Source organism: Helicoverpa armigera, chromosome 17, assembly GCF_030705265.1.
Source record: "Helicoverpa armigera isolate CAAS_96S chromosome 17, ASM3070526v1, whole genome shotgun sequence".
Classification (NCBI taxonomy): domain Eukaryota; kingdom Metazoa; phylum Arthropoda; class Insecta; order Lepidoptera; family Noctuidae; genus Helicoverpa; species Helicoverpa armigera.
In genome coordinates this window covers 3,146,225-3,170,189 of record NC_087136.1, presented here as the reverse complement: position 1 = coordinate 3,170,189, position 23,965 = coordinate 3,146,225, and the positions used below count along the sequence as shown (strand labels likewise).

Below are 23,965 nucleotides of genomic sequence, written 5' to 3'. Positions count from 1 at the left end.
ACAACGACTAGAGAGTAAATCGTAGCAAAAGCTTACCATTATCAGCAATGGACTTGTCGTCGTTATCCGGCGCCGCGTTGTGGACAGTAAAGGTCGAGAAATTGGGCTGTTGCGCCGGCGCGCTCGATGTTTGTTCTGGAAATAGTTCCGCAAGGTCTGCATCGTCGATGAGCTGCAAAATATATTTCAGTGTAGTGCTCCAAATAGACACAGTAAACATAGACTGCTGTGTAGCTATCTATGTAGTTAACGAGCACAGGTCATGTCTGACGACTTATGAAACACTAAAGATGTTTTAAAACGACATTTTTAAAATGGAGAGTTAGTCCTTCAATCTGGTCAATTATGAAAATGTTTACCTGTAGTTGACAGTCCGCGGCCAGTGCAGCATTGGAGTCATCTGGTGAAGCATGTGCGGTGCCGCCTGCGGCATCCGCGGTGTCAGAGTCCGAAGACGATGATGACGAAGATGATGATGACGATGACGACGAAGAGCTTGATGATGACGAACTAGTTCCACAAGCCACGCTCTCCGCCGCACCCGATGCGAACTAAAACAAAGGGAAACTATGCTTATTGATGCATTCGATATATGTATTGCTGAACAGTTTCTAGTTTCTGAGCAAGTTGGGTTTTACTTTAGAAGAATAAATAGAATCATGTTGCGCAGTTATGTTCAAATCAAATCCATCTTTAATTTGCAACTACATATTGGTTCATGTAACCAAATAGCCTAATCACGAAATTATTTCAATTATGTATTACGCACTTAGTTATACTTGTTTTGGTTGAATCGAACGTAATTGTGGTAGTTTCATATTGCAAGTATTTCAACGGGACGGCGAGAGGTGCGATTAGCGCTCGAGATTGATTTGGCGCAACCAGTACCGACAGTAAAGTGACGCAACACTGCGAGTAAGTTCCTCGCTGACCGCAATACACACCTTAACACTCGTAAGTACCCATTCAGATCTCATACACAGCTGCATAAAATTTTACGATCACCAATCGAGCCTTATAAATACGTACATTTGTAAACTTAACTTTAATTTGACGTATTCAGTAATATAAACGTGACTCTGGCCTGTAATGCACTTAATTAGTCTGGAGTTGAGCCATAGGCATGCAGCAACGATTATGTGGACCGTGCATGTATTTGTCCTTCTATTCCCAGATTGCCTTTTCAAGAATGAATGTACAACTCACGATTCTCGATAGTACAATGAAAGCAAGGGATTTACAACACACTCGTATTATTTAACTTAACTAACACGGCTCGATCGGTGTAACTGGTTCGCGCTCGCACGGTTTACTATAAACTAATAATAGGGAATGGCCCTATCTCTATCAAACAGCATTTACTTGGTTCGCAGAAATTCAATAAGCATTTGAATCCGTTAGAGTCTAATGAACCGGTGGTTATTTCATAATTTTCCTTATGAAGACTGTTATGAGCTTTCATACAAAGTTGTTGAAACTTTTGGGAAGCCATTCAGTACTTCGCTATTTTGGTTTCTGTAGCAAAAATATACTAACCAAAGAAGACCAACAAGTGTAACCTTTGTTGAGTTTCTGACGTGGATTTGTCTAGAATTTATAACTTAACAAAGTTAAAGGTACTTAATATAACAGGTGACAGTAAATTTTTGTTAAATATACAAATGTATTGTTAGAGGTATGACGACGTGTGTGTTGTTTTACCATTAAGTTTATTCCTGAGGGTGCTAATCAATAAGGCGGAAGGGCGACCAACCCTCGACACTGGAAGGGGTTGAGCAAGTGTCGCGTGGCCGCCGGCCTTATCACGGCTAGCATATCAAATACAGCGGAAACTACCCAGTAGCGACCCTAAGTCCACCAGTCCGAGTAGACAACACAGCCAAGAATTAACCCTAAGTATTTATACGGACTTCAAACAAAAATAACATAAATTAACAACTGTTCATACATGTGAAAAATACTGTTACCTAACTACAACAGCTCATGCTCCTAATAGTGAGTCATGATCATGTGGTTGATTAAAGACAATTAACAATAATTGTTTCAATATAAAACATATAGGTAGATAGTAATCGATTCAGATAAACTCACACTATCGCGTTAAGATCTATTCAAGATTGGGATCACACAAGTATTCAAATACGGATAAAAGCTTCGTAATGCTACCTATAAGTACATGTATTGGAGAGATATTGATCTGTTGACTTGCACGGAACTAAAACGTACAATAGCTGTACATAGACAAATATGAAAGCGCAGAACATTTGAATCGACAATGGGATAACAGTACCGATCTGAGACGGCGCCGACACCAATATCACATTAACGACCTCGTGATCTACGGAGATTTATATCTGACAGCCAACGCCAAACAAACGGACAATGTGGTACCGCGTCCATAATGTTTTGTATATTTACTATAATTGATTGAAAGTTTTATATATCTACAGCTTTTTCAAGCATGATTTACAGATATTTTATAATACAGAATAACTATTAAAGAATTCACATTAACATGACACTTTGTTCTTTTTTTTAGAATTTATCTCAAAACTTGATGTCAATTTTACAATAATATCAGCACACATTGCGAGATATGGTCGTCGACCCCTCGCCTAATGTCGAGAACAATACACGTGGAGCGCAAAATGGTTATATCACTTCGACCGTACCTCAAATTAAATCGACTATAATTTATTACAGACATAAAAAAGAACTTCTTTGTCAAGTATTCCGTGATGAAGAATATTGCTACAATAGTAACAAGGAACTGTAAAGTGGCTTTACTCATACATATAAATTACCTAGTGTAATTGAAGGAGATCTGAAAACAATAAAAGTACAATAAAGTAATTGAGTGTCGTAAGTAAGCTGCGCCGACGAGACAAGGCTATCAATTGCAATGCTTTCGATTGAATATATTGCGATGATAAATAAAGAGTAACGAGACAGAACGAGGAAATGTTGCGGAACGTTGGCCGAGGAGGCCGTGAACTTGACTGTGACAGACTTTCGAGCGTCGCGCCTCCGCTGTCGATGTCAGATATGTCGCGGGGCGAGAGTAAACGCGATATTTCGATGAAATCAGCTTACTCATTGCCAATGGGAGGGAGAGAAGAATGTTACCAACAACCAGCAAATATGTAGGTAAGTTACATACAAATAATGGAAATGAGGGAAACAAAGCCGTCGACTTCTTAAAAATGCAAAGCTGAGAGTGATGTCATTGGCGATTTCTTTTTTATATTAATCAAATGACAATGCTGAATTAGTCATCTATCATGTTCATTTCGTTATTAGTGATTCAAGTCGATAGAATTAGCATACGATGTCTTAACATGCCACAAAAAAAACTCATTTATAAAATGTCAACGCTAGATAGTGGCGCTTCACAATTTTTGTGACAATGAGTTTTATTAGAATTTTCCAACTGAAAAAACTGCTGATAAAAAGGGAACATTTCAGCAACTAACTACAACAAGAGCCAAGACAAACAAAAACGATAAAATTATTACTAGCGCGGACAAACTCCTGTTTATAGCTCGATTGTGCGGTTGATTTAAATTCCATTTCATTACATTAGTACATATTTATGCAGTTGGCGACAAAGACTGGCGAGCTTGTCTAGTGTTTAGAGTTAGGGCCACTCTTATTTGCAGTTTGTCAGCGATGGTTTCATAACGTCCAACATTTCTCGCGGTGCCGGCGCGGCCGACTCGCCGGCGCGCCTCACGACCAAGCTGCTACGGACCAAAAAGACCAATCAAAGTCCCATTCGACAATTCATTTTCTCCCTTACATGCCACCGCAAAAAGATCTTAATCCTTCGTAGTAATCGCTCGTTACAGCATTTCTGCAAAGATTGATAGTGCGGTACGAGGCCGAACGCTCACGTAATTGGTAACGATTATTAAGAGAATTTATATTCGATAAGTTGACAGGTCGTGGCTCGAGTTAAATTCAATTTAAGCTGTGGTTGGATTTTACACGTGACATGTTTACGTACTCGTTTCGATTAAAACATATTACATAGATGGCTGGATGTATGGGGAGATAAATACTGACTACCGGAAATCTCGGCAGCCGTTATCTACACTAGAATAAATTATATTTATTTACATGTATGTGTTTTAATTTACTATATCATTTTCTGGGATATGTACCTATGATAGAAAAATGAATTTCAAGATAGGTCTCAGGACTCAAGGAGTGTCTAATACAAAGTTACCAACCAGTTCCACCTATAATAAAACTTTGTTAACTAAAACACGCATAGAACACAGTTAAGATATTTCAAGACCATACCGCCACCGAGGTGCGTATAATCATCTATTTACAAATACGGCTAGTGGTCCGCATTTGAGCATGTATCGACCACAGCGCTAATAGGCGTTTCGCACCCATTTATTTTCAGTTTTATTTTTGTCCTCACACTTGCTAGCACCTACACATTGTCGATAATCTAGGGCTGCTCTAAATGCCTAGGATTTCAAGAATATTGTACTTGTTTAAAGATCTTATGATAGAGCAGTAAGTAGTACTGCTATATTGAGAGACGCTGCAAAACCTCGTCAGGAAAGCAAGTCATAATGACTAATAGATAAACATAACTAGTTTACGCAACAAGTTGAATTGAAATAGACTCCGCAACTCACCTTACATGTAGTTAAAATATTAATTGGCAGCCCTGAACGGAGACGACTATCCGGTGGCGGTTGATTGTACTCATCAAGGATTTCTGCACTCAAGGACGATGGCGGCTAGACGATCGTGGCTGTCGAACGCCTCTTATTATTTCTCCTCAGACACATCTTGTTTTTGTCTTGACTCATTTATATTCATGATACGTATCGACGGTTATCTCTATAAATTAAAATATTTCCATTCGCCTCTGATGGAAATCTATCGAACGAAATACTTGAATATTCGTTAGACTACTACTGCTATAGATAGATCTTGTTAATCTTAGGCGTCGTTAGCAACTCAATAGACATACATTGTTTTGTATTTTGTGGTCGTACATATTTTATGAGCTTTGGAAAAATATAGACCACGAAATAAAATTCATCATCTGACTGAACATCATACTACTTAGTTAAAATACAAATCAAATATTTTAATGCGTTAAGACCGCAGCAAAAAAGTTAAATCAACATCATACATAGAACGTCCACGTAATAACGTATGACGTAGCAGATGTAGAATCACTGTAATTAACGGCTGCTACTTCGATGCCATTAGCCACCTATTTGAGTTCCTATGATATCGAGTACAAACAAACGAGCACTTGTTGAGATATATCTCATTGCTCAGGGCAATTTATTTAAAGTAGTTTTTGCAAATCAACAAAAACTATTGACTACGTACTGTTCACGGGTTCAGTCACCTCAATATTTTCGAATGTGCGAACCTCATTGTCTGCTTCTATTTTTTGTGGCATATGGCTAGTTCACGGAAATAACAAGATGGGTATTTGTAAAAATATTGACTAGAACTTAGTTGTCTCTTAGACTTTGTTAAAGCTTGGCAAAGATTTGTTTATGAACATATCATCATGTGAACAATGCAGTTACATTTGACAAGTCAGTCGACGAGTCAAGGGTATATGCAAATACGCATCACGTCAACAAAGCGCATTGCTCGCAGACCCAAAAAATAAAACGAGCATAACAGAAGGACAAAAGGACTACCAAACAAATCGTAAGTAAGGTTTGTATGTCCACGGATCAAACCAGATAAAACCATTTTTTGTTTGTTATTTTTTTTATCAGCAAACTATATCGACACAGTGTATAATTAAAATATTATTTTATCTTTATGCGTTTAATTTATTTACTCAGGATATGGACATGTGTGAGGTTTTAATTAAATGATCAGAAGTATTGTGTGTATAGAAAACCTTTTAATAAAATACTGATGAAGCCGTAAAAAATGGTATGCATCAGCTGCTCGTTATCCGTTACTAGGAGTTTACTCAGTTATTAGGTTAGTATGGTAGTCGTAGACTGTGCTACCAGTTTATCATAATAACTGCATTTATTGTTCCTGCGTAGCTAATTAATTTGCATTAAATTTAAATGATTTTTCATGGGAAGAGGCTGGAAATCATTTCAAAGATTTGAAAATAGTACATAAGTAGTAATTGCACCTATCTTCAAACTGTACCTAAATTAAACAGTTTCCAGTTAGTAAGAAAAATAATTGGTACTAATAATTGGTAAAAATAACCGACCATCCGTCTTATACCTAATCGTCAGGAGATTCCACAAAATATTAAATTAATTAGGTAAGGTTCTGCCCAACCGGATAAAGCGTTTTCGTTAAAAAAAAAACAAATGGTCTAATAAACTTCGGAATTGATAAATTCCCTGACAATACTGAGAACATTTACAATAACATATCGTATCAACGGTATACGTGTACATTTTACAAACAAGATGACGCTGACGTACCGGCGCGGTTAATGGATACGTCCTGGTAAACCCGCGTAAGTAAATAAGAGTAATTTGCAGTGCACTTGCATACGCCATATAATTCAACAAGGAACCCACGCGATATGTATAAAAATAAATACCACCACAATTACGACCACTTAAATGTGTACCGGATATCTCCAAGAATGATGAGTAAAGAAAATAATTGATTCGACCCAACAACCTTCTTTAGCATGACCGCACGGTGGCTCTTTATGCACCCCAAATATTCAAAGTGTAATTAATCACGGTGGCGATGTTCGTAGTCATTTAAAATATTATGAAGGGACTTATATCAAATTAATTGATACCGAAAGTTTCCGCTCATTGAAATGAGCGACACGTTTCCAACTTTCATCAGTTAGCCGGGCGTCTGCACAGAAGCAATAATTTATAGGTGTCCATCTGCTGCTTACATTAAACGCGAATTTCGTGTTATTGAAACCCGGACACACACACGTAACGTAGGAGTTTTATTACGGCGTTAGCTCCATCAGAACTTCCTAGCTGTCCGTCTAAATTAATAGTGCAGTCATTGAAGCATTATTGCTACGATTTTTTTTACTGTGAACCGATTTGCATGAAATTTTGGGATTAGGTTCATCTTACCCTTAACTTCAAAAGTGAATATGATTTGAACTCCGCCACCCCCCCTGGGGGTGGTTGACACCCCTTCTTTGGGGTGAATATTTTTTTTGCAAAATAACCTCGGATATCGATAGAAGACCTAATTTTAAGCTAAAGTTGTCTTTAAAGTTTAAAAAAAAATCCAATACTTTTCAAGTTATTGGCAATTGAAAATTCGCAATTTTTTCACGTTTTTCATCGGTTTTTTGCAAATATCTCCAAAAATATAGGTTTTATCGAAAATTTATAAAGAACAAAATTGTAGCAGGTAAAACAACGAACAATTTGTTTTTTTATAAAAGGTCCTAAGTGCAATATTAAGCTAGATATTAAAGATCAAAGCCGTTTTTTATTTTGTCTGAAATTTAATCGACGTAGTTTATGCCATCTATTATTTTAGTAAGTTGATCAATTTACCAGTTTTATTATTTTCCGGTGACATATATACACATTACAATAGTTGTGACTCTTTATTATACTGCCTACTTTCACATTGCTCCAAATATTGACACTCCGAAGTTTTCAGTTACTAAGTAGAAAAAAATATGACAAGTTTTTGGACCGTAACTCCTTCAATTTTCATGCTATCACAATTTATAAAAAACCACTGTAAAAGTAATTAAGAGAGCTACAACATCCATCATTGCAATATATAGTAAAGAACTTTTTTCTAAAACGGTGAAGGGTTAAAGGGCTTAAGAGAGGCTGTGATTGCGCTGCCACGCGCTCTTTAAACAATCATATCTCCGTCAATTTTTGTTCGACAGAAAAAACAAACAAACCAAATTGTTTGTCAGAAAAATACCTAATTTTTTTATCAGTACACTTTTCTACGTATCTGTCGTAATTTTTGAGATATTATGAAAAACAAGTGGGTTTTTCTTTAATTTGAAATTTTGTTATTTTCGTTAATCGTGACTTTTTTGAAAAATATCTGTCCTGAAGCAGCCAAACTGATACTATCTATCAAACTCTTCATAATAAAGTTAATCCTAGGCGGAATACGATTAATTTTAATTTTGGTGGAAATGGCACTTATGAAACCCATTGATTTAAAAGAAAAAATATAAGATGCTCCCCTTATTTGCAATACAGCTCACTTATTTTACGTGCAAAAGACTTTTAATAGTGCTCATCTTAAAGCTTATTTCAAGCACTACAAAACCCATTTGTATTAGAATGTATAAAATGCATCTACTCGCCGCTACATGGCATTGACCAAAACGATTAAATTTCAGACAAAATAAAAAACGGCTTTGATCTTTAATATCTAGCTTAATATTGCACTTAGGACCTTTTATAAAAAAACAAATTGTTCGTTGTTTTACCTGCTACAATTTTGTTCTTTATAAATTTTCGATAAAACCTATATTTTTGGAGATATTTGCAAAAAACCGATGAAAAACGTGAAAAAATTGCGAATTTTCAATTGCCAATAACTTGAAAAGTATTGGATTTTTTTTTAAACTTTAAAGACAACTTTAGCTTAAAATTAGGTCTTCTATCGATATCCGAGGTTATTTTGCAAAAAAAATATTCACCCCAAAGAAGGGGTGTCAACCACCCCCAGGGGGGGTGGCGGAGTTCAAATCATATTCACTTTTGAAGTTAAGGGTAAGATGAACCTAATTCCAAAATTTCATGCAAATCGGTTCACAGTAAAAAAATTCGGAGGTTAGACCGTATTTTTCGCTTCAATGACTGCACTATAATAATGGCTACACAAACATGAAGCTATACAAATATAACATCTAAGGCGATTCCGCGCTAAACCTGTTTTCTATCTAGAAATTAATAAAGCCTTGACACCACATTCGTTACTACTACATAATATTTAATTATAATTAAAATGCTGTGACTTTAAAAACGTACGTTACGTGTGTTCAAATCACAATTTAACGCTTCTTTAATATTGAAGCCAATTAATCAATTTGGCTTCCTGCGGCTGATAAATCATTAATCGATTCAGTGTAATCCATTATCTGTAGAACTTATCTATTACATGGTATCTTGTCAGTCAATGGCCTCATTTATAAAGGCAACGGTCAAGATTATAATAGGGTAATAAAAAGTCAAATTGATGTCAATGTTAATCTGGCTTTTAATTTTATTGAAATGGTATCATCATGTTGATAAAATTAGACGTTCTCAACATTATCGACTGAGAAAAAAAGTATTATTATATACCGACCACATGTGCCGTTTAGCGTGAAGGTCATTTACACGACTCACTGGATCTCTGACGGGACGCATCGAATAATGACATCATTATTTTTCAGAGATCGCTTGATTAAGTAGGTACCTACAGAGTTTAATATCGACACAGACATTTGCGTTGCATGGTGTGCCAAGTGAAGAAACCGCAAAATTAATTCAATGCGATGTGAACGCAACAGTTCATGACACAAAATCATGCAGGTACATGTATGGAATATGTATTTATTAAAGATATGCCTATTATAGTATTTACTTATAAAGAAAAATAATCACATTTAAACCTTTTCTAAAAAAAACACGAATCTGTATACTGATTGCATAAGGACTGTACCTATCCATAAACCCTGTGGCACGAACTCAAGACAAAGCTTATCCAATCTTGATCGATTATTCAATCCTAAATCGTAATGCTAAAATGATTACTTGCAGTAGCACATTCGGGAACATGTGTTGAACATCTGAAATGTATCGTTGACCTAGCGACCGGAATAAAGAGATTAATTTAATGGGGCTGGCAAACGTGTGCGGTCAGAAGCTATCAAATAAATCACGCTCCCGGGCGGGAACATTCCCGTGTCAGAGGTGGCGTTAGCAGCCAATCCAGGATCAAAATCTATTACAAACCTAAATAAAAACAATAACACAAACACTGATACGCCTGTTTGAATAAAATTTATTGGATCATTATTTAGTGCCGTCGTAAAGCAAGTCCAGAAAAATGTTACATCCAAGCGTGGGTTGTGTTGAGCTCAAGGCTTGACAGTGAATTAAGTAATTGAAACAATCAAAGTTTATTATGGATTCTAGCAAAGGATCCTCTAAATCTTTAGTAGAGTCATATAGTTCATCTTTGGTTTATATAATCGCTAATAAAACAATGTACATTTTAGTCAGTCATCGACGACAGGCATTCGTGAGACGTGATGTCACTCATTCGCTTTGTCACGTCGGGCACACAAGTGCTTGGAGTCTGCGCCAAAATAAAAACATGATTGTGTTTGTGGGTTTATCGGATACTTCTAAATTAATGCAATAAAATGAGCAAAAGAATTAAGGAAGATCAAAACAGGAAAATGAAGTTCTGAGTAGGTCCTCATTCATAAACTGATTTTGCTGTTGAATGTTGACTAAGTATACCTACGTTACGAATTCAACGTTCCTACTAGGTATTTTTACAATTTCCTTTTCGTAAAAATATAAGTGAGTAACTAACGAATTTTCAATGTTATTTTCAAAAGGAGTCATAGTTGCGAAAAGAATATTCTTTGATAAATCATTTAAATTGGCAAGGGTGTCAGAGAGAGAAAATTATCTTTGGTAGCCTGTTGGTGGTGGACTTCTTTTATTGTTACTATTCGTTCTACATACACAGTTTTAAAGCCCTAATTGCATGCATTATATGGCGCCAACTCAATTAAACAACATAACACAAGGATCGACGAATAAACCAACTCAGTAGTGCTACACTGCGTACCGTGTCCAAATACAATTCCTCGGTGGGTTACAGCGATTTTATTAATGGCGTATTGATAAAGTCCAATAAACAGCCAAGTTTATTGTTATGACCCACGTGGGTTTGTGGCTTTGTTTTAGTTTTTTTGTAGGATAATCTGAGGGTTGGGCCGTTCCAGACGGGCGCACATGACACAGCACGCGGTGCGAGCCGCGCCGGCGCCGATCCGCCCGTGACTCGGAATTAGGCGCACTATTACCATACCTGCAATCACAATCTACCGCCACGGATCCCGGCCGCACTTAATTAACGCATACACATTTAGGGTGCGAAACGAACGGAAAACCTCATGTAATAATACCCCCAACATTTAATAACATTCGTGCATTAGCCGAAGGCGTGTTTGTTATGCTTCAGTGTGCGATTCAGAGTCAAGAAGGCTGTTTTAATAAACTTTCATTATTATTTGACGCGTGTCGGACTATAAACCGACTTGGACGATGTTAATTCTCGTTTATGTAAAACACTACATTCCTATTTTACATGAGACTACCTACTCAATAACGGAACAGTGATAAGCTCCGCGAGGAAATCGTAATTACATTAAAGTTTATTGCGCTTCGGATTTGCAGAGCAAGTTTCTAATCCATGAGCTGATTTTATGTTACTTTAATTGGAGTTGAGATTAACGTGAATCCTGGATGGGAAGAGGCTTCAATTAAAATACCAATAAATTATTTTAATTATTATATCTAAGGTTATAATTCATAATTATCATATACAAACAAAGAGTTCTCGTATTTTTACATTTTACCCAACAGCATTTTATTTGCTACCCGAAGGCAGTGGCAGCATACTTGTCGATGACATGATAGCAGCCCGCGACTTCCTTATCCGTTATGCGATACAATCTGTTTAAGAACGACGTCTCATTTGAATAACTACCGACCTGCATTTATTACCTAAGAAAATAACTGACATCCTTGAAGAAAAAAAATAACCCCATAGGAAGACTCATTATAAACGCAGTGAGAATTTAATTAATGGATAATAAATATGAATTTTAAATAGGCAATGTTAAGTCGACAGCATAACTTTTATTTAATTCTTGATTAGAAAGTTCATAAAAGGGAATCAAGTCATGGAAATGTCGAGTCGTTAAAACAGTCGAGCCAGTGTGTATCGGTGGAGATACCGCCATTAATATCTGTGTAGCATTTACGTTGGAATTCTCTAGAAACTCTCCCGGGTTCCCGCGAGGTTCAGATCGTGACTGCGCGTCGCGTCGCCGCAATTTGCTTACCCATACAGTGCCAGTGTGCGCCGCTCTAATCATGTGTAAAATATTGCCGTGCCTCGTCACTGCAACACGGAATCAGGACGGCACGTCAAAAGTCACAGAAGTGCAAGATTAATTGAGTGCGATAGCTGCATCACGATTAAGGTCGACGACACGCGTTGCTTTAAGATTAACATACACACACACGAAACTTTGACTACTTAATGATTATGGGATCCCTCCTGATTTCATATTATTGTATCTATTTGTATATTAGATACCTATTAGCTGTACAGCCAAGGCATGTAAGAATATCGCAAGGCATATTCCTCTCCTCTCTCAAAGAATGAAATTTTCCCTGCACGATACTGCAATTGCAAAACATATTTAAATGTATAAGAATAAAAATACGAGCCCGCATAAAACAACCGGCAAAGTATCGTTCAAACAATTCCCATATAAGCGTAGAAAATCGGCAAGATCAAGTTGAACGCGTGACCTTAAGTCGAGTAACGAGACGGGTGTTAGTATGAAAGCCGGGATCGAAGGCTGAGGGCCCATTAGAACAATAGTAGCGCGCAAGAAGCGTGCGATCATAAAGTTACACCTACAATCAGCGCGAAGCCATAAGAATACCCGACCTGCCCTAACTTAGCGCCGCCAGTCTTCGGCGGCTTTCACTGAGTTCAGCTTTAACTTGACATTACACGAACATTTCATTACCAACTTGTGGACTTAACTTTGTTCGCACGACATTCTGGACAACAAGTTTATTGATTAGACGCCTAAATAGAGGTAGAAATCAGATGAACAAACGATCCTATTGTGCTTATTACAAGTCATTTAAGAGCCCTTAATAATGTCTTGCATCCAATATTTCAAAATTAAGAGCAAATCAAAATTATTAACAAAAGAAGACAAATCATGCCACTACAAAAATATGTCACCCTCAAAATATGCGACTCTCATCAAAAAGCGATAAGTACTAATTTTTAAAATTGAAAATAGCACAACAAATTCTTAACGAATATTTGGCAGGGATCCCAAATTCTTTGAGAATTTTAACACGTGTACACAAACGAGAAGAAGGTTACACTGTTTAAGAGTTATGCTTTTGATTTAGCATTTTGATTTAGTAAACAACGCTGTTTTCAGTGATCAATGAGCATAATATACCTACACAGTAATATTATAACGAAGGAGTTGATGATGTAGTCGTAATGAATGAAGGCTACATACTTAAAAAAATGGCTCAAACAAATTTTCTACTGCCTAATTATTTTATTTACTCAGAAGGATAATAAAGTATTTTGGCTATGGTTTGGAATTAAATAGTCAAGAACAATCACCCTCTACAATTTCGGTCTTGTCTAAATTCAAAAAACAGTGTAAAGCCTTACAATGGCTGAAAAATAAAAATCGTTCAACAACCATATGTTACCACGACGGATTTGTACGTTCTGGACCTTTAACCTTTCGTTTACGACTCCTACTGGTGTACAAATGGAGTCATAAAGGTTCTTCGCAACGGCCCGTTTGTGGTGTGTAAAAAGGGTGTGGAGTAATGCTGTTGAGGCATTCCCACGCATACAGACCGACACACGCGGATACGCCGGTTCCGATCACCGCCCGCACTAATTGAGTAGACGATGCTATGCGCGACTACCAAGGACACATAACCGACCTATGTCGGTAACAAGATCATCTGGATTATTAGGAATCCGATATACTAACACGGATTTTATTTGACGTTAAAACATAGCTTACAATTCATAATTTTTAAGACGAATATGAAGACAGATTAATATAAAAAACTACCAACTTATGCTTGAACAAAAGTGTGAAACGTATTCACTTTTTTAATTTACTTCATACATTCGTTAGAAGACAGGGCAACAAACTGAAAATAACAATGTTCAACCGCATCCGATAAATGAGTAAATATTTAAAGAAGTTGAACAAGCAACACTCATCTCAATAAAGAGATGACAAGGTGGGGTAACAAGCGTAACAGATGCTAGTTCCACGGTAATATGTTTACAGTTTCTTTAGTAAAAATAAACTTCGTGTAACACTTGTCAAGACATTGTTACAAAATGTTTAAAACGAAGACATTTTTTTATATCCTCACGATGTCTGTCGAAATTCAAAGCTCGTGAAAACGAAGAAATAGCCAACAATTATGACATAAATAAAAACATCTCATTGTTTTCTTGATCATAAGTAACGAGACAGCGGCAATCGGCAAAATGTTGCGTGGGCGACGATTATCTGATGCTATCGATATCCTTGCTCCCCTCCGACTCGATGTAATTGACTTGATGCTAAGCCAAAATAAAATTACCCAATGGAAACAAATTCATTGTATCTTTTTCTCCGTATTCGGTAAATACTTCGTAATTGAAAATTAACTCAAAAATTGTGTTGAAAACTTTTCATCCATCGATATCCATGAGAAATAAAAATATTTCAGACATTAGCTCTTTGAAGTATATAGCTACAAGTCTAGCATTAAATGCGGATAAATCTGAATAGTTAACCGCAATGAAAACCAAAGATAAACGCGAGACTCTTTAACAATACTTCCCTATTAGCTTGGAATAACTTAAAGCCAACAAAAACCGCAAAATAATGTATAAAATAAGACCTTGTCGTGGAAGTAAACAGTGGTCAATTACGGTGGTAGCGCCCGGCTCTATGGCGCGTTCAGAAACAATCGAAGCGGTGCGATGGGCGAGATACCAGCCGGTAATAACTCTAATGGCGAGATAAGACCGCCACTGCCGCGGATACATGCCGTACCGACCACACAAATGTATTCCAACGTTGTGCGTACGCAAAATTCAGATGTGGCATAATATTCACGGTGGGCTACTTTCCGGTTTGATCGATCGTTGGATTATAATTTCAAAGCCCTATTTGAACCTTTAACGTTCTCACAGACTCTTAGATTAATGCCAATGCAATTAAGTAAGTTTCTCAAAGCATTAAGCGACTTTAAGTACTATCCAGTTATAATAATTTCATCACAAGTAGTATTTCTAAGATGAGTATTGGTAATCAAGTGTGATTTCCTACGTCCGTGTGGTATCGCGCCGAGTCGCGCTGCGACCAGCGGGACCAGTTTACGCCGACAACCATGTAAACGATTTATTCCCGAGTCTCGTTTTGCATTACCCGATCGGAAGCCAGGGTTGGATCACCGTCACAAAGCTCCGTATTGCAGGTGCCTTTATTGCATAAATTACATTGGGATATATTCAATAATTATTATTAACTTCCCTTTGAATCTTACAACATTCAGTTGAGGATGAATTATTTCTTGGCGATCGTGTGAATATTGTTTTGTGTCATATCAAAAGCATTGATCAAAGCTCAGTTTCTATAAAGGATTGACTTCATGGTCGCCGTCACGAGGTTGGTTACAAGACAGCCCTGCTGAAGCATGCAGTTGTCGCGGGGGCTTTATTAAACGACGATGCCATGGTAAGACGGCCGTTGGACCGGCTTATCCCGATTCTCAGTGCACCCTTCTCACTGTTCTCAATACGCAATGCTTGTTTAATACTTGTTTATTTATCTAATCGCATAGAAACAAGTTTTGTGCAATGACAGCTATTAATATCCCCTGTATGTGTCGGCATATTTTTATTATTTTCTAACACATTTTATAAATGATATAACATGAATCGGAGATTTATTTATTATTCGATCACCCATTAAAATGAGTATTCTTTAATTTTAATAGTTGTAAACTAAGAACATTATTAAGAAACAGATAGAAAAGCAATAAGAGAAAGTATTCTCATGGCGACTTACAAAATCATAAACATCTCAGAAGAAACAGTGAAGAATGTTCTTATAAATATTTAATTGGCACATGAGGACGAGCCTGATTGAACGCGTTTATTATTAATACAACAGGCCCCTATGAGGGTCGGCGAATTATTTATAAAGAGGCCGATTGAATATGAGTATGCAGCGATGGTGCATATAATCGATGTGACCGAGCTCAGAGCAACACGTGACGTCTCACGAACGCAGCGGCCCAATCAACAATCCCTATTAATTCATCCATCATCGTATGATTTTTATTCCAGTTTGCTTCCCACATACATGTTCGCATTACTAATTAAGTTCTCAAAACAATAGCAAAAAACCAATAACATCAATATGTTACTGTCCTTGAATTTACCATAAAAATTCAAGGTGTTGGGTCTACGTCAAGTCGTAATAAAATGTTTAAGTATAAACATAAATATTAAGTTTTTGTTCGATTAAATATTCTGTAACGAATCGATTAGATTCGAATACTTTTGTATTCGTTAATTCGAATTTATCAGCGAAATTCCCTATTTCTATCCAATCAGTATACAGTGCGTTTGGCGGAAAGTGGAAATACAACGCGTTTGTCTACATAAGTGCATGGAATAGACGGGATCCAACCGGTTCAAATAGCAATTCCAGCAAATCAATGCCTCGTATAATGAGATCGAGTATAGCAAGCGACTGTTGGTCGTTAACTGTGGTATCTGCGCATCGATTAAGAACCAACCAAACTCACTTCACATGCCATTGCGCACTTTTTGCGGATATCACCAAAAGCCGGTGGTTGCGCGGCGACAAAGGTGTCCAACCGGTTTGCGTTACCGCCGCCTCCCGCCTTCGTCATAAGCGCGTCTGCAAATTCAACACTCGTCAAATACCGCAAAATGCAGTACAACCGCTATGTCGTTGCGGCATTAATGCAACCATCCTTTGACGAAATGTCGCCAATATAATCTGTCGGCCTAATCATATTTGCGCTCGTGTTGTCATCATTTGTACAGTTGGATTATAAAACAAACTCAATTTGTTTATAATTAACTGTGATAAGATTAAATGATATTATCTTAGATGACATTCAGGGGTTAATTATAATCTCGGGACGAATCTTGAGTATATCTGCGATAAGTTTTTGATTTTATTCGGAATTATGGTGAAGTAAACACCAAAGCAGTCCTCTAATTATACAAATGAGAAAATTAGTTTCAATTATCTCGATCTTCTTAATTGTATCAACAACATTAGATGGGTTTAATAGGTAGATAATTATGCAATAAACGTCGTAAGAAAATGCAAGCAATATAAGTACACTTGGACAAACTGCATTGAATCATCGCCTGCATTAGATGAAACTGTATACGTTGCGTAATGGGTCATTAAAGCACATCGTTATAATAACGGCGGAATCGCTCCCAATGACAAACAACGACTCCATAGAACAAAAGAACATTGAAGTATGCATAATAGAGACTCAACATGTAGTGCCTGGTGTATAACGCAACGAGTTGCATACTCTACATCTATGGCCTGGCAATCCGAGGGCCCGCTTTGCAAAACTAGTTAGAAATTATTGAAAATCTGTGTTACATTACGCAGGTATTCGCCTAGACTGTTTATTTCGAAAATAAGACCAGTTTACCAATATTTGTTGATTTTCCTGTCAACAGTAATATGACCAGGTGCACAACTATCAAGGAAATGTTATGTAAATTCTTCGATGGGTACCGTAATCTCGTTAAACCCATTAGATAGGTAAGATAAGATCGAGCAGGGCTTTAACGGCGAACGACATCAATCAGGATTGCCTCCACTGTGATATTAAACAGTTACTGCTTACATTTTGACATCATTTTCTACTCTGGCAGCATAATAAGCATAGGCCTATATTAGACGAATACTTACTCTAAAAGCTTGTAATAAATTAGTAAGTCGACCTTGGTCGCGGTCAGAAAGTTTTTATCGTGTTTCTTGTTTTTCTATCGGAGATCGTGTAAGATAGCCAAAGAATTTTATACTTATTAAATAACATCAGTATTATTTATTGGACATTTGCATATTCTTGCGAAATACCTATAAAATAAACAGGTTCTTGTGGGAAATTAATCAATGCTTTGGAATTGGAATCGTTATGTTTTGTTTTAGCTATCTAATTTAAAAGTATCATTTCGTGGGAAAAATATAACGATGAAAAACGGATAAGTGTATACTTAAATCAAATTATTTAGTTATAATGGGAATCTGTTAAGTATGTCTGATAAAAGCGGCCAATGATGTGAGTGCGGTCCATACCGTATTAAAGTACGCGAAGTGGTCACGCTCGGTCGATCACAATTTCACGGTCAAATAGACCGAGTTTGATTTGTCTATTACGTGGCACTTTATTGCTTCCATTTGAACAAACAAGTTCAACGAACAGAAGCCGAAATGACTGTTTAACTGTCGCGTTACTTTTAAATGATTATAAATATACTGGAAAGAATTTCGCCAAAATCCGTTGTGTGTTTGTTTTGCTACTTTAGCACATTTGAATTATTTTAAGAGGTCTGTGATGTGTATGAGCGTTCTACTATGTTTTGGGTGTAATTAAAACCTGTAAGATTTTGAATTTTTAGTAGATAATGCGTTAAACAATCTGCTATTTTGATTCAACCTCACATTTTAAGCAATTAGTATCTAACGTGTAAACATTTAAATAATGACCATAGTTTAACAAGTTCTAACATTCGTGGATACTTCTTCGCAATTATACCATTATTCATATCAGTTTTTGCGTTTAAAGAAGAACAAACTACTCAATTACAAATTGTCTATCAGCCATGACGCTAACTAGGTCTTGTGCATGTATAATGCTAACATGTGAATTACAAGAGGCGTTAATAGGCGACTAGAGCCGTGAGTCACACGTGTGTTGTGTTATTATCGATGCGCTCTAGTGCTTATGCATGGGCGCGTTTGCTAGAGGGGTAGAGCACCTGGCAATCATGTTGGTCGTGGTAGGAGCTGACGAGCTGGCTGACGTACTCCCAGACCTCGCCGGGCGCCGTCCACGCCGATGTCGCGTTAGCCGCGTGCCGCATCATGCCCGCATTACGCGCCACCTCCTAATCTTGCGTACCAATGTACTAATCCAATGTTTTGTAAGCACTTCACTGGCACGAACACTGTCCGTAACGCACTAGTTAGTGTTACGCGGCCGGTTAGTTCTCGCCGCTCACGTCCACTAGCGTTGACGAGCTATTTATATTGTTTTATCCTCAATCACGCGCAACTAGGTCGCGATCTACATCACACACGCTGAAACAGATTTACGTCGGTACGAGCCTTAGCACACCTTATTGTAAACAATTACCCATAATAAAATTCTTGCTTGTTCTTGGGATTAAAATCGATACCTCACGCAGTTTATTTTCCAGATAAACCTACGACATTGTTAGGGAAGAATTATTTTTTCCGTCTCAGAACCAGATCCTAGTTTACATCGAAGATCAGATAGATTTATGAAAGCATTTTAAGGGTACCCTTTGATTGTTATCACTTAACAAAAGGCAATTTACGGTTGCTAAGTAAAATAAAAAGGCAGAGCTTAATTAGCTGTAACCACTTTCATAAAGCCGGTTTATAATAATAGCATTTATGGTCCAAAAATCACAAATGCACCGATATGATTAGTGCAGCGATGCGCGCAATCACGGAACGAATTGAGCGGCGACGCGCGAGCCGGTGATAACGCGTGACCTTGAGCTGCGCTAAACGTTTGATAAGGGAATTTCGGCGACCGCCCCCGCGCCTCTCGCGACCGCTTATCGCACGCCGTGTTTGTTTTGCATGAAATTAGTGTCGCGGTCCACATTATAATACGGTGACATGATCACGAATTAATGAACTGTTGCTTAGTGATAACGAATGTTAAAGATGATTTTTAGCTACGGGAATACATTTAACTTTACATTTAATTGGTAATTCAGTGTATTCATTTTTGTTGTGCCACCAAAATTATGATCAGAGATTTTCTAAATAAACATAAGATAAAGACATTTTTGCCTAGCCAAGATTTTATTTTTTTCTATTTATGCATAAACAAATTAAAACGTATGTAACTTTTATCTCGTCGTTATAGGTAATAATTTAAAATTTGAACATTTAATCCCAAGAACAGCAAAGATTTTTACCGAACCACACAACACAAACACTAAATTCTTGTAGACACTAAGTTTTATAATTACAATATTTATTTTATGAGCGTTGGTTTCACACTAAAACACATGATCACATCAGCCAATCAATCGGAGACGACATCGCGCGTGTGTACACATGTGACGTTTGTGTGCGGCGTCGCGTACGAAGCACCGCGTACGCAAGAGGTCGGAACGCGCGCGCGCGTCTCGCCGCGATCCAGCTAATGACCGGCGTGGCGCGTATTCGCGACCCCCACTCCGCCACCGTACGCGCTATCAAACCAGTTTACGTGAAAAATTTTAATTCCTCAGCGCGGGTGACGACCGGTCGCGCTTTCCTCGCACGGCGCGGCCTCCCCCAGCCACGAGGAAAAAGCGCAGCGCCCCCGGGGGCGAGCCGGAAGTGCACCGCGGCCGGCACGCGAGCCAAGCGCACCCACCGCCTTAATTAAATGCTGCACGCTGCACACCTACCCCTTCGTAGCGTCACTGCCCCTATGCACCAGCTACCATTTCTATTACTATCACAAATTACTTTTTTATTTACATCAATCAGAGAATAGACTTCAGAACTTTTCATATCTTGAACATTTATGAAATCAAAACGATATAAAGGTACGCTTCTGTACTAACTACCAATCGTGAGAAAAGCGGTAATGTCCAGCAATTACTATTTTAGAAATGAATTCGGTCACGAGTGAATACCCGCTGTACAGGCTCGGTATTATGATGTGAACATCGATCTAGATAGTTTCACGCATCCACTACACATCACAATGATTCACGCTGCAATGTATCACTTGAAAAACTATGCATTCTTTTATTTTCCGCCCGCTAAATATGTATTTACGTCGACAACAACGACGAATTAAAATCAATCAAGTCAGGTATTTGAATTCTAGGCAAAAAAACTCTCTAAATGGTTTTGAAGTGCAGAACGTTACTGGACGATTGCCAAGAAAAATTTTACTCGTATGAATGCAGTAGTGCTTTTTATTATTCATACTATGAATGCTCAAAATAAATACTTGATTATTTTTGTATGAAAAGATTCTAACAGTCAGTTCTTCAACAAAAATAACTTCAAATACTTATCGAGGCAACAGATTTAAATCATTATCATCATCGTAAAAAACAATGACATTCAAATAAATATCGTGTTACATAAATAACCAACACGATCATGTAATGCTGAAAAACACAATTCACAAGTCACGATGTAGAACTTTTACAATAACTTTATCTGAAGCAGACGAAATTATTAATTTCATATGCATACATACATAATTCAACATGGCTATTAAAATACAACAAAGAATAAGATCTCATGACACATCTGTGTCGGCAAAGTATGTTTAAAGGGGGGAATTATTGCTCAAGCCACTGGTACCTTCTCATACACAGAATGTGCTCATGTGGTAAACAAGAATAATAAAACGTTAAGAAAAACTGCCCCAGATTAAGGCGCCACAAAGGGTTCTTTTATATTTCTATAGTAATTCATCCATACATTAAAAGCTCCCCTAAGAATTAAAACTTTTTAGGACCCTACGACGACACGCAAACAAGTTAAACAGTTGCCAACACATTTTTCATTTTATTAACTGTTTAAATAATATAATAATACTTTAACCATTTTTGGTCCGTCCTTTTGTGTAACGTAATTGTGAGTCATAATTATGAATTCCTTATTTTCTTTCTATGGAGTGAGAAAGCAGACAAATGTTAAGAAAAGCCAACAAAACAAACAAAACGGTGTTTCGTGTGTGTCTTCATTGGAAAAGACACTATGGGTAAAGCCGTATAATATGTGATTGTCGGCGGGAAAGGGGATCATTATTTCATAGACAAGCCAAGTGGCGAAATTAATAAACTCAACAAGACGTCACTATCCCAAACGACCAGGTTACCCCTCGGCCAAGTCGTTATTATGCCCACAAAGGAGGGTGAACAATCTGTTTAATCCGATTATCATGAATTATGCAGAATACCTTATACAGAATACGCGACAATCTAAATTGGTTTGCCGTATACAAAACAACACAAAAACCATTTCAAGCTTGCTCTTTTTTGTTGCAGAAGTGTTGTCATGACGAGGAAAAACACAGCTTTTTACAATTCACAAAAACTAGCGTCTATAAATAAAAGCCTTATGTACTTTTTCAGACCAATGCGTTAATTTAAGTTTATATTAAGAATGTTATAGGAACGGACTATAGTTACCGTGAAATTATTTACATGATTACGAGTTTTAGACGACTGAAGTTAACATACGCACAATAAAAAATAATTGCGTAATTCTTGAAGATTTCCTGAGCTTGATGAAGGAAGGAATGAGAATATATAACCTCCGAAGGGTTGTTTGACCGAAGAGTCTTTGGAAAAGAATTTAAGAAATTAAATTTAATTTAATAATTTCTAAGCAGTTAACTTTATGCTGAAATTTTTCTTTCTGGGTTCAGTTCAATTAATAGGACTGAAGAGAAATACAAACGAATCCTAATTAACACTCTCATTTCGTATTTTTTGCATTCTCGTAATGGGTAGATGTTTTCTTAACTTTAACTAAAACAGGTAACAATGACTTAATAATTGGTGCCATTTACAACTACAGGGCTCTCTCAAGGAACGATTTTAGGGCCTTTACATTACATTAGAGGACCTAAATTAATATTTTCCAAATTAAATTAGGGCGGTAACCCTAGAGAACTACTTCCTGCACATGGATATAAGAAGCCTTTATGTTATTCTGACTTATTAGCTAGCTATAATACTGCCAAGAATCATCAAAATCCATTTACTAGTTTTTGTTCATACATTTATTTACATTATATCTTGAAGGAAATATTGTTCATTTCTTATATCAAGCTTCCTTTTTTTCTTCAGCCAATTAATTGATTATTTATAGAAAGACACGACTATCACAATAAAAACAAATTCTGTTGAGGAAATTTGTCGGATCTTTTTTCTTCTGGCTAAATGTGGACTTTGCTGGTATCAATTTCACAAAAATAAGGAAAAGCAATTTGTTTATTTTGGTAAACTAATCTTTTGTATAACCCCAGGCTGTTTCCCCAAATTAGATTAACAATGTGTACATGATACTCTAAGTAATATTATTACTGTTTGTTACATTTCCACTGTAAAAGGGATTAACCAATATAAATTAATTAATATAATATGGCAAGAAAATATTTTCAAGGATGTTTTTTAATCCTATTGTGCAAAGATAGGTTCCAAATGATGCAAGTCAAACTTCGTTATGTAGTTATATTCATCTGCTGGCTGCAAGCTTGACATGACAGATTTTTGGCCAAATCCATAATATTGACTTTATGTATAAAGCATGCAACTATATAACTATCCCAACATCATCTCCTTTATTTTTCAAAATATCTGTAGATTGGGTTTTAGACAAAATGAGTTGACAATACAATGACAGTACCGAGTGCCAAAGATTGATGTATATGGAAATCAGACCTCTAATCCACAATCCCGCTATTAGCTTTTAGCTATCCCTATATTTAACTACATCTAAAAAAACTGTTTAGCTTCTGGATAGGATAGACAGGAACCACATTGTCCTAGGCATTGTATTTATATCACAAAGTGGTCAGTTAATCAATCTAGCCGAGGTCTCTGGACAGAAGCTGAAGCATTGCTGAAGACCAGGCAAAGTGGTGAAACTGTGTGAATATATTTCGGCTAACACCACACAAGCCATAAAATCTGCATCTTCCAGGTTCATTTAGCCATAGGAACATTTTCCCTGATAAAAAATAGACCAACACCCAGGGATAATTGTGGTAATGAACCAACCTCTCAAGTATGAGTGGGTGGGTTTGATTCCAGGTCAGGCAAGTAATAATGCAAATTTTATATGAAAGAATTTTATTTTCTAAGTTTGTGTGTACTT

General features: G+C 37.0%; 1 protein-coding gene across 6 annotated transcripts in view; it reads right to left on the bottom strand.

Annotated features, from left to right (window-relative positions):
- LOC126055785 (histone-lysine N-methyltransferase ash1) overlaps positions 1 to 23,965 on the bottom strand; it is a 41,606-nt gene that overhangs the window by 15,535 nt on the left and 2,106 nt on the right. For 3 of the 6 annotated variants that reach the window (XM_064038938.1, XM_064038937.1, XM_064038939.1), the window contains exons 5-6: positions 360 to 551; positions 37 to 172 (exon numbers count right to left, since the gene is read on the bottom strand). In XM_064038938.1, the coding sequence (XP_063895008.1) occupies positions 37 to 172; positions 360 to 551 (328 nt within the window). Of the gene's footprint in view, positions 1 to 36; positions 173 to 359; positions 552 to 18,846; positions 19,206 to 20,043; positions 20,291 to 23,965 lie in introns of those variants that run through there. The other 3 variants (XM_064038941.1, XM_064038940.1, XM_064038942.1) reach the window with 3 other exon arrangements.